The following is a 12,250-nucleotide window of genomic DNA, read 5'->3' as shown; positions in this document are numbered from 1 at the left end:
CATTGGGAGGAAGGATGTTTAACATGCTTTTCAAATTTGTATCAAAAACACAAAAAGAACCTAAGAAAATCATGATGAAAGTGGCCATTTTAGGCCCTTTTTAGACCTCTACAGTGCATTCGGAAAGTTTTCAGACCCCCTGATTTTTTCCACATTTTTATATTTTACAGCCTTATTCTAAAATGGATTGAATTGTTTTTTCCCCCCTCAATCTACCAACAACACCCCACAATGGCAAAGTAAAAAACATTTTCTATAAAGTTTTGCAAATTTATATTTAAAAACAAATCTGAAATAACATTTGCATGAGTATTCAGACCATTTACTCAGTACTTTGTTGAAGCACCTTTGGAAGTGATTAAAGCCTTGAGTCTTCTTGGGTATGACGCTACAAGTTGAGCACACGTGTATTTGGAGAGCTTCTTCCACTCTTCTCTTCAGATCCTCTGAAGCTCTGTCAGGTTGGATAAGGAGCGTTGCTGCACAGCTATTTTCAGGTCTCTCCAGGGATGTTCGATCCGGTTCACGTCCAGGCTCAGGCTGGGCCACTCAAGGATATTCAGTGACTTGTCTCGAASCCACTCCTTCGTTGTCTTGGCCGTGTGCTTAGGGTTGAAAGGTGAACCTTCGGCCCAGTCTGCGGTCCTGAGTGCTCTGGAGCAGGTTTTTATTAAGGATGTCTCTGTACTTTGCTCCTTTCATCTTTCCCTCAATCCTGACTAGTCTCCCAGTCCCTGCCACTGAAAAACATCCCCACAGCATGATGCTGCCACCACAATGCTTCACCATAGGAATGGTGCCAGGTTTCCTCCAGACATGACACTTGGCATTCAGGCCAAAGACTTCAATCTTGGTTTCATCAGACCAGAGAATCTTGTTTCTCATGGTCTAAAAGTCCTTTAGGTACCTTTTGGAAAACTCCAAGCGGGCTGTCATGTGCCTTTTACTGAGGAGTGACTTACGTCTGGCCACTCTACCATAAAGGCCTGATTGGTAGAGTGCTGCAGAGATGGTTGTCCTTCTGGAAGGTTCTTCCATCTCCACAGAGAAACACTGTCAGAGTGACCATGGGTTCTTGGTCACCTCCCTGACCGAGGCCCTTCTTTGGAACCACCAGCMCTGTGTTCTTCGGGACCTTCAATGCTGCAGAAATGTTTTGGTACCATTCCCCAGATCTGTGCCTCGACACAACCCTGTCTCGGAGCTCTACGGACAATTCCATCGACCTCAGGGCTTGGTTTTTGCTCTGACATGCACTGTCAACTGTGGGACCTAAAGACAGGTGTGCGCCTTTCCAAATCATCTGAAGGATGATCAATGGAAACAGGATGCACCGGAGCTCAATTTCAATTCTCATAGCAAAGGGTCTGAATACTTAAGGAAATAAGGTGTTTACATTTTTAATACATATGCAAAAAAAATATTAACCGTTTTCATTTTGTCATTATGGGTTAGTGTGTAAATTGACGACGAATTTGTTTCATTTAATCCATTTTTAGAATAAGGATGTAACGTAACAAAATGTGGAAAAAGTCAAGGGGTCTGAATACTTTCCGAAGGCACTGTACATGCCTCCTGTAAGACACTATGATCCGTGACCGTACATGATACAGACAACATCTGTGTCGTTATAGTGTGTTCTAACACATGGAGTATGTCTAGATTCTGAAATATAATTTCTCACGTTAATTTATTCAACATTAAAAATATTAATCTCTCAAAAGTACCCAATTTAATTTTGTTCATTTTATGAAAGAATATACTTTACGGGTACATCACATTTCCAGAATGGGCTCTCTGCTAATTTTGAAGTTYTGATAAATGTTATGTGCACAACCAACACGATGAACGGGAAAATTGATTAAAAGGAAACGTCTTCTGTTGGCGATTTGCCGAATGTGCAATCCTAAATAAGGGCTGTGATTGGTTAATGACCTATAAATGTAAATTTCTATGTATAAAATAGGGTCATATCGTCCAAAGTACAAGAGCCCACTTTGGAAATGGGAGTGTTTGAAGAGTATATTGTTCCAAACAAGGTTTAAAAACTGTACTTTTGAGATATTAAATATGTTGAAAAAATTTAATGTGAAAAAATMTATTTCAGAATTAAGACATACTCCAGTTGAGAGCCCACTATAAGGCAGGATTCCCCAAATGGCAGCCCGAATTTGGCCCACTGGGGATTTTATTTGGCCCCCGCAAGTTTAGCAAAAAAGTTATAATTATTATTATTTTATTTTTATTTTTATTGTTGGACATAAGACTGTAAAAACACCAGCAAATCAGCTCCAAGTGATTAACATTTTGGAAATCTGTTCCAAAGTATTACCACGCATAGTAGAGATATGTGATAGTWAACAAATGAAAGCAAGGTTTGAAATTATGTTTTAGTCAAATATTAAAGCCGTTTGGACTTCTTGCAGTCAATTTGCGGTCTACAAATATATTTACATTTAGCAGACACTCTTATCCAGAGCGACTGACAAGAGCTATTAGGGTTAAGTGCCTTGCTTAAGGGCACAGACAGATTTTTCACTGAGTCAGCTCAGGAATTAGATCCAGCAACCTTTCGATTACTGCTCCAACACTCTTAAATGATTGGTAATTATGTTCCTGCCCCCTGACCAGCCACTCAAGAAAAGGAAAATCGTCCAACGGCTAAATCTAGTCGATGATCCTTGCTATAAGGAGTATAATTACACAAAGATGTCTGTATGATGTATGGTTCGGTTCACAGATCATAGGGTCTTACAAAAGGCATGTATAGGTCTAAAATGGGCCTAAAATAAACCATGTTTGTGACACAAATGTAAAAAGCATGTCAAAGACCCTTCCTCCCAATGAAGCTTCTATGTGAGAATTTCCTGAACAATCTGAGATACAAAACATTTTTGGGCTGTCTTGGTGTGGAATAGCGCAATGGGTATCTATCATTCATTCAAATAACCAAAAACAGCTGTAAAGATCAGTGTGTCTGATTTAGTTCAAGCTATCAGATATATCATAACAATTGGGCTATCGTTTCATTTAATCAGTTCTTTACTATGTGTGCACAGGAAATGGATTCAATTACCGAATTCTACAGCAACTGCAAAGCCAGAGGCTAAAATCATAATTTTTCATGAGCTAAGCCGTGAAAATTAATTCTAAGAAAAATGGGGCACGAGCTGAAACAACAAGACTATGAAGAAAAGTATTGTAATAAATGAGATTTTTTTGGTGGTTCCACAAAGAGATGCACAATATAACAGCCTACATACATTCTCTGCCAATAAAACATATAGGCTATCAGTARCAGACGATAGTCGATATTATGGGACAGTTACGTATACAATTAAGTCTCAGCCAAAATAGTGAATATGTGGGGAATGTCCCAAAAATGACTACTAAGTGATCGTTTGCAACATCCACTACCTGACTAAAATTATCGAAAAGTACCGCTCGAACATCTGATTCCAAAATCATGGGCATTACTATGTAGTCGGTCGCCCCTTTGCTTCTATAACAGCCTCCACTCTTCTGGGATGACTTTTCACTAGATGTTGGAACATTGCTGTGGGTTCTTTCTCCATTCAGCCACAAGAGCATTAGTGAGGTCGGGCACTGATGTTGGGTAATTAAGCCTGGCTCGCAGTAGGCGCTCGAATTCATCCCAAATGTGTTCAATGGGGTTGAGGTCAGGCCTCTGTGCAGGCCATTCATGTTCTTCCACACTGATCTTGACAAACCATTTCTGTATGGACCTCACTTTGTGCACAGAGGTATTGTCATGCTGAAAAAGGAAAGGGCATTCCACAACCTGTTGCCACAAAGTTGGAAGTACAGAATTGTCTAGAATGTCACTGTATGCTGTAGCGTTAAGATTTCCTTTCACTGGAACTAAGGGACCTAGCCCGAACCATGAAAAACAGCAACAGACCATTATTCCTCCTCCACCAAACTTTAAATTTGGCACTACGCAGAGGGGCAGGTAGCGTTCTCCTGGCATCCGCCTAACCCAGCTTTGTCCATCGGACTGCCAGATGAAGTGTGATTCATAACTCCAGAGAAAGCATTTCCACTGCTCCAGAGTCAAATGGCGGCAAGCTTTATACCACTCCAGCCGACGCTTGGCACTGCGCAGGGTGATCTTAGGCTTGTGTGCAGCTGCTCAGCCATGGAAACCCATTTCATGGAGCTACCGACAAAAAGTTATTGTACTGACACTGCTTTCAGAGGCAGCTTGGAAATTGGTAGTGAGTGTTGCAACCGAAAATACGATTTTTACGCGCTTCAGCACTCTGCGGTCCCGTTCTGTAAGCTTCTGTGGCCTACCACTTCACAGCTGAGCCAGTGTTGCTCCTAGACGTTTCCACTTCACAATAACAGCACTTACAGTTGACCGGGGCAGCTCTAGCAGGCATGAAATTTCACTAACTGAATTGTTGGAAAGGTGGCATCCTATGACGGTGCCACGTTGAAAGTCACTGAGCTATTCAGTAAGGCCATTCTACTGCCAATGTTTTTCTATGGATATTGCATGGCTGTGTGCCCAATTTTATACACCTGTCAGTAAAAGGCACATGACAGCCTGCTTGGCATTTGCCAATCGGCACCTAAAGACTCTCAGACCACAAGGAACAAGAGAATCTCGTCTGATGAAACCAAGATTGAACTCTTTGCCCTGAATGCCAAGCGTCATGTCTGAAGGAAACCTGGCACCATTCCTACGGTGACGCATTGTGGTGGCAGCATCATGCTGTGGGGATGTTTTTCAGCGGCAAGTACCTGGGAGACTAATCAGGATCAAGGCTAAGATGAAAGGAGCAAAGTACAGAGAGATCCTTGATGAAAACCTGCTCCAGAGCGCTCAGGACCGCAGACTGGGCCGAAGGGTCACCTTCCAACAGGACAACAACCCTAATCACACAGCCAAGAAAACGCATGAGTGGCTTCGGGACGAGTCCTTGAGTGGTCCAGCCAGAGCCCGGACTTGAACCGGATCAAACATCTCTGGAGACCTGAAAAAAAAAGCTGTGCAGCAACGCTCCCCATCCAACCTGACAGAGCTTGAGAGGATTTGCAGAGAAGAAAGGGCACAACTGTCAAAATACATGTGTGCCAAGCTTGTAGTGTCATTCCCAAGAAGACTCAAGGCTGTAATTGGTGCCAAAGGTGCTTCAACAAAGTACTGAGTAAAGGGTCTGAATTAGGGACGCACGATATACTGGTGAACATACCAGAAATTGGCCAAAATGATCTAAAAATGCCAACATCGGTGTCAAAGTTACCATGCATACCTATATAACGTAGGTACATGACGTAATGACACCACGTAAAATGTTGGCTACACGTGCAACACAGCATTCCTAACCTAGCCCACAATGTCTGCTATGTGGATCAAGAAGTCAACAAATCGAGCATTCATTTGAAAGAGTAAGAAAATTTCAGCGAGGCAACTCAAAAGCGAAATCCAATTAAGCCAAGATAATGGAATTCGGTTCTCTGTCGTGGGTGATGTAGGCTTTCGCCGACTGGTCGAGCACCGGTACACACTACCAAGCGCGCCATTTTTCAGATGTTGCCCTACCGGAGTTACACAGTAATAGCGTCACTGCAATTAGCGTCACAACATACATACTATGGAATCCCGTTTCTTTGCGTGTCAAAAAAGATACAGTAGCACTGTCAAAGCTGTACAAAAAAGTCTGCAAACAAGCGAACACCGGCCACGAACGATGTGTTTTCAATACCGTGTTTGTAATAAACATCATTTGTTCGACCACAACTTCTGGGGTAGCTAGCTTTAGCACCAATACAACCAGCCCGAAAACAATGAGCAGTAGAAACTGCAGTCATTTTCATTTTTCTTAGCAATGATTTAGGAATCATTGTGAGTAGGTATTAGCTAGGTTGCCACTTGTTCACCTATTAAAATTGATCTTCAGTTCATGTAAATAAATAGCTAGCCAGCTACTTAACCCTGTTGCCCAAAGCTAACATTATAAGCAGCCAGCTAGCTTCATCTGGCTAGTGAGCCTCGACCGGACCGGGTTATGTGTTGTGAAGCTAGCCACAATAAGGATTAGTCACAATAGTGGAATTTGCGGTTTGCAGTTAAAATAAAAGGCTTCATATGATCTGTATCAGCCCGGTATTTCCCTTACCTTCCAATCTGGGTGCACCAAGTATCTCCAGCTCCTCCTCTTCCATATCATTCACTTCACTCTCATTATCACCCCCTCCTCGCATCTTCCTCTCTTCCTCCTCCTCATCATTCTCCTCCATCTCCCGGTCCTCTCGCTGTAGTACTGCCGGCTCGGCCGCCTGGGGCTGGGTGTGAGGGTTGTGTGAGGGGGGCTGGGGGCTAAGGGCTGGGGGCTGCAGGGTGGTCGGTGTGAGCGGGGCCTGGCTGGGTTGGTCTTGGGACTGGGGTGGGGGAGAAGGCGGGGGCGGCTGAAGCGAGGCCAGCTGCGGCGTGTCGTAGAGAGCCGAGATGGCCGAGGAGATGCTTTTCTGCAGGTCCTGGTTCTTGCCCACCGAATCCTCCTCGTCTGAGGAGAACGAGGGCAGCGTCTCCAAGTTCCTCTTCAGCTCGTCGTCCAGGGTGCGCTTGCAGGGACTGGGGCAGCCCCCTAGGCCACTGTTGCTCTTGCCCTCACCAAACTGAGGCAGTGTTGGAGGGGGTGCCGGGGACAGGGGACAGAGCCCTTCAGATTTGAGAGGGGAGACGTCACTGTTTCCTGATTGCATTTCCAAGCCCGGAGGTCTCTTTCCCGACTTGAGGAAGTCCATGAAGGAGGCCATGCAGTCTGATTTCTCAATCCCCTGAGAGAGACAGAGAGGGAGAGGTTACAGGGGGAATAGAGAGAGCGAGAGAAAATAGACAGTTCATGAGAGAGGGAAATACTGAGTTCCCTCTTCATTTGACCAGCTAAAGCTAACATTTTGTCACATACAACACGCAGGATTAACCATAATAGCTGACTGATTGAGTGGCCAAACAGAGTCTAATCGTCCCTTACCCTTCCATCCATCCCCTCGCCATCCACTCCGTCACTCTGTATCTGGCTCTTCTGCTTGCTCTTGTCCTGGATCCTGTTGGAGTCTACCCCTTCGCACAGGGGTCCAGGACTTAGGCCAAGGGAGGGAGCAGAGCCCACTGAGCCGTCTGATAGAGCGGGGTCCGTGCCGGACAGAGAGTCTGTCCTCAGCAGGGCTTCGGAAGAGGACATGGAGCCGATGGGCAGTTTGATCTAAGACAGGAAAAATAGAGGAAATGTTTGAATAAAACGCCAATAGAGTAAAAGTACAATACAGTAAACGTGGCTATTCCCACCACCTTAAAGGAACATTACACTCAAATTAAAAGTTGTCAGATGTATTTGGAACTCAAGAGAAGTCTGATGTCCTGATGCATTCGRATCCCATGTCATCATGAGTTCGCATTCTATGTCATCGGTTACGTAGATCCATGTTTACGAGATGTGGTTTAATCTTGACAGACTACTTTAAAGATCTGAAACCATTTGACAAACTTTGATTTAAAAGTGTAATGTCCCTTTAAGTATAAACCTGCAATGACATGGGACAGCAGGTAGCCTAGTGGTTAGAGCGTTGGACTAGTAACCGAAAGGTTGCTAGATCGAATCCCCGAGCTGACAAGGTAAATATCTGTCGTTCTGCCCCTGAACAAGGCAGTGTTCCTAGGCCGTCATTGAAAATAAGATTTGTTCTTAACTGACTTGCCTAGTTAAATAAAGGTAACATTTTTTAAATTACATCTACATTTCCCCCTGGGAATTAACAGTTCAGTTCCATTCAATTTATCCACGCTCACCTTGAGATGCGGTATGGGCTCCTGATGCTGTGGGGGTGGAGCCTGGTGGTGGAGTTGATGCTGTTGCCGATTAAGGTGGTGTTGCTGCATCTGCTCCTTCCCAGTTATCTCCATAAACATGTCGTCTCTCCTCCCTCTCCCTCGGCCTCCGCCACCACCACGGCCCCGTTTAACCTCAATTCCTCCTCCATACCCACTTCCTGCTTCGGTTGCTCCTCCCATTTCACCTCCAATCATTCCGCGGGGTTCGTGCTGCTCGGGCTGCGGGCGAATGCGAGGCCTACCCCTGGGCCTTGGAGGCCCTGCTCTCTTTGGCTTGGTGGGCTTACGGCCCCTCTTCTTGGGCCCGTCCTGCGGCAGGAGCTGGGGAGGGGGGCAGAGGGAGGGGTAGCAGGAGGAGTGGTAGAAGTCGAGGTCGCCCATGAGGGGGCTGAGCGTGCCTCCTCCTCCGGCCCCACCTCCTGTCTTACGGCAGCTGGAGACCAGGTCAGGAAGGTGGTCAGGGAGCCGGCGGCTGTTCAGACGGATGTCCGCCGGCTGGTTGTCCTTGTCCTCATCATCCTCAAACTCATACTCCTGCGCGTAGCTCTTTTTGGGCAGTGTGTTGGGGTCTCGACGCTCCTTGAGCAGGTGGAACGAGCTCGACTTGAGGAGCTTCTTGGGGCGCGACGAGCAGAAGATGGGCGAGGTGAGGCCTCCAGGGCCGGCACCAGTGCCGCCGGTGCACCCGCCTGGACTAGAGGACTGGATCAGGCCCAGCTGCGCCGTGTTAACAGTGGAGGGCAGCTCATGGGTCTTGAGAGAGTCCAGGTCCAGGGTGCGGTTGCCGGACTCGGAAAGCCTGTGGCAGTACTGCCCATAGCCCTGGTCGCCCAGCATTTCATACCCGGCTCCTCCGCTTCCCCCTCCTGAATTATCCTTCATGGGCTCCTCATGGCCCCCTCCTGGTCCCTCCTGGTTCATCTCCTCCTGCACTGGGCCAGCGCCTCCGGCACAGCTCGACTTGGAGAAGTCGTCAGAGCAGAACATGTCCTCCATGCCGGGGAAGAAGGAGCGGTCCTCGTCCTGCAGGAGCGAGTCCGGGAAGCAGATAGAGGTGAGTGTGACAAAGCGGTTCTGGCTCTGGCCACAGCTTTTCTCCACAGGGCTGACCGTGTCGAATGGGTGCTGCTCGGTGCGCTGATGCTGGTCTATTTGGACCTGCTGGCCTGGGGTGAGCTGGGACGGGTGGGACTGGGACTCCTGTTGGGAATGGGTGGAGGGAAGGGGCTGGGGGTGAGCGTGGCCATGGGAGTGGGGGTGGTGCCCCGAGTGGCTTTGCTGGTGGTGGGAGTTGGGATGTTGATGGTGTTGGGGGAGGTGGTGCACGTGCAAGGGGGCGGATAAGCCCATGTCGGGCTCAGAGAGGAACGAGTGGAGCTCCGAGGCGGAGTGTTGAGGGTTATGGGACGAGAGCCTCTGCTGCTCTTGCTGCTGCTGCCTGTGGCGCTCTCCGCTCCCTCCACCTCTTCCTCCTGCACCACCACCACCTCCTCCTCTCCTCTCTCCCCCTCCGTCTGCACTGGAGGTCTGGGAGAGTGAGCGCTCAAGCATGTCCAGGGAGGACACCACCGAGCTCTGCTGTCGCTGCTTGGACTGGCTCTGGTCTTGCCGAGGAGGTCCGTGGTTGTAGTGAGCCGCTGCCGCTGCGACCTCCAAAGCCTGGGACTGGAGTTGTAGCTGAAGCTGGGAGGCCTGCTGGGTCTGGGACTGGTGTTTGCCCGCGCCCATTCTCCCTCCGGCTCCATCCATCATAGCTTGTTGCTGGCTCACTGAATGCTGCTGCTGATGGGGCTCCATCTTGTTGCGAGTGGTGTGGGACAGCACAGACTGGAGCAGGTGGGGCGGCTGGTGGGACTGGTCCGTGGGGGAATCCATGAGGGAGGCCGAGGATTGAGAGTGCTGTTGCACCTCGGGGTTCTTGCGAGGGTACACCAGCTCGGAGCGCTCTTGTGGATTCTTCTGCAGCTCCATGTGAGCGTGGGACTGTAGGTGGCTGTGGGAGGCGGCGTGCTGCTGCTGCGTGTGGGAGGAGTGTTGGGGGCCCAGGGAGTGCTGGGAGTACGGGTCGCTCCGGCCGTAGTGCACCACCGACCCCAGGGAGTCGTGGTGGTGTAGATGGGGGTGGCTTTGCTCGGCACCTCCTCCGCCACTCCTGCCACCGCCTTCACTGTCATTCCTCTGTTGTTGTTGATGTTTCTTGAGAGACATCTCCAGCTGGCTGTCTAGGCCCGTGACCGCGCCTCCAGATCCGGCACCGGAGGTGGCGCTGTGGGTGCGGATGACGCTCTGGAGGTGGTATCTCTCCTCAGAGCTCTTGCCCAGCTCGTAGGACGACAGCCCCTTGCCGCCGTCCGTGGTAGAGGGGACAGGCTGCAGAGGTGCCTGTTGTTGGGCCGTCTGTTGAGGTTGTTGCTGCTGGGAGTGGTGATGGGACGCCTGGGGTGTGGGACTGGCCTGGGCTTGGAGAAGGTGCTGGATCAAAAAGTCATCATCATCGTCCACATCTTCTTGGGACCTCTGGGGGCCCACACCTAGCATGCGGCTGGAGTCGGACTTGGTCTTGTTGGCAGTGGGGTGGTAGGACTGGGACGTGGGACCTCTGGTGTCGGGGTAGCCCTGAGGGGAGGAGATGAAGGTGGGAGAGAGGACAGAGGAGATGTATTTGTTGGAGCCCGTTCCTCCCGGGGACTGGGTGGGACAGGCAGGGGTGGGGGAGTGCAACCCTGGACGGATGATCCCAGAGTTAGCCGACGGAGAGGGGCTAGACTCAGGGATATGGTAAGACCCTACTCTGGCGCCACCTCCTCTCTCATTGGCCATACTGCTCCCAGCTCCTCCTGAACCGGAGTTCCCGCTTCCTGCGGTGGTGCTACCACCGCCTCCTGAGGTTCCGCCCACCGACGACCCGCTCGACTGTAAAAGAGCTGGGGAGTGGCCGGGGCCGTAACCTAGCGATGGACATCCCGCTCCGCCCAGAGAGGAGGGGACGGACCCATAGGCAGAGTCAGCCCCGTAGACCACATCAGCCGAGTACGACTGGCTTCGCCCTCCCAGGCTGCCGTAGCCTTTTCTTCCCCCGGCTGAGCTCAGGTCCTGGGCCTGAGGGGAGCTGAAGCCGCCATAGGACTGGGGTAGGTGGGAGGGAGGGGGCTGGCTGGGAGAGTATGACTGGTTCTGCTGTTGTGGCGGGGTTTGACCTGTGAGGGCGGCGGCGGGGGGTTTCACTGGGGGCACGGGTGAGCCGTAGCCTGAGAGGCTGTGTTTGGGTAAGGGCTGCTGGACAGATGTGGACGAGGTAGGAGGGGGTTGCTGCTGGGGAGCTGGAGCACTCTGAGGGGGAGGCTGCTGTCTAGACGGGGCCGAGCTGGAGCTGGAGGGGGGGAGTGAGTTGGAGGGGTGGGCTCCCGAGGCAGAGGAGGAAGAGGAGGTCGTCGAAGAGCTGGAGGACGCAGAAGGGGGAGTGTGAGGGGTACGGGAGGAGGACGCCGAGCTGGTCGAGGAATAGCCGTTGCTGGAGTTGCTCTTGGCGCCCTTTCCCGCTGCTGAAGATGAGGTGGAGATCGAGTAGGGGGGCTGGATGATGGGCCGGTACACCTGTTCCGTCCGGGAAGAGGCCTTATGGTCCGAGGGGCTCTGGTCACCCAGGGGGCTGCAAGAGAGGCCGGCCTGCCTGTGGTGGGCTATCTGCTGGTACCCAGCCCCGCCGCAGCTGAGGTAGTGCTGCAGGGAGTGGGCCGCTGAGGAGGAGAGCTGGGACTGGGACGGCGTGGGCCGCTGGTAGTGCTTGATCACGCTGTCCTGCCGGGGCACAGCCCTCTCCTGGATCGAGTTGGACTGGGCCTGAGCCTGGGCTGAGGAGAACACTGAGGCGTTGTACAACTGGGAGGACTGGTCCTGCAGCTGAGAGGACAGCAGGTTGAACTGGTGGGACTGTAGGTGCCGCGTTGATGAGGCCTGGGCCGACGAGGCGCCTGTAGGGTCCTGTCCGCCCCGGTAGGCTGTGGTGGCGCCCTGGGAGGGCAGGAGGCGGTCAAAGCCCAGGCTGGACTGAGAGGGACCCTTGATATGCAACAGAGGGTCGTGGGGGGAGAGGAGTCCGTTGGAGGTGGAGTTGAACGTGGGCGTGTCCTGGAGGGCGGGGAAGGAGCGGCTGGAGAAGGAGGCCGGGTGCTGATAGGCAGACAGGGCCGAGGAAGAGGTGAAGGAGCCCGAGCCGGGGAGGGGCCCGGAGATGAAGAGCTCAGCAGGGGCCGGGGTGTGTATCGCTGTCAGGGCCAGATGGAGACAAGACGACTATTATTCAAAATCCATCAACAGAAAAAACTGACAAGCATGACTAAATAATTGTACCCCCACCCCCCTCCCTTAACAAGTAAAAAGCTAAAT

General features: G+C 50.9%; 1 protein-coding gene across 2 annotated transcripts in view; it reads right to left on the bottom strand.

Annotated features, from left to right (window-relative positions):
- LOC111976270 (proline-rich protein 12) overlaps positions 1–12,250 on the bottom strand; it is a 49,963-nt gene that overhangs the window by 23,986 nt on the left and 13,727 nt on the right. For both annotated transcript variants that reach the window (XM_024005054.2, XM_070448138.1), the window contains exons 4-6: positions 7,823–12,129; positions 7,008–7,238; positions 6,150–6,810 (exon numbers count right to left, since the gene is read on the bottom strand). In XM_024005054.2, coding sequence (XP_023860822.1) covers positions 6,150–6,810; positions 7,008–7,238; positions 7,823–12,129 — 5,199 coding nt within the window. The remainder of the gene's footprint in view (positions 1–6,149; positions 6,811–7,007; positions 7,239–7,822; positions 12,130–12,250) is intronic.

The sequence above is a fragment of the Salvelinus sp. IW2-2015 genome, linkage group LG17 (genome assembly GCF_002910315.2).
Source record: "Salvelinus sp. IW2-2015 linkage group LG17, ASM291031v2, whole genome shotgun sequence".
In the NCBI taxonomy this organism is placed as follows: domain Eukaryota; kingdom Metazoa; phylum Chordata; class Actinopteri; order Salmoniformes; family Salmonidae; genus Salvelinus; species Salvelinus sp. IW2-2015.
Note: the sequence above shows the minus strand (reverse complement) of the source record. Positions and strands in the feature narration are given on the sequence as shown.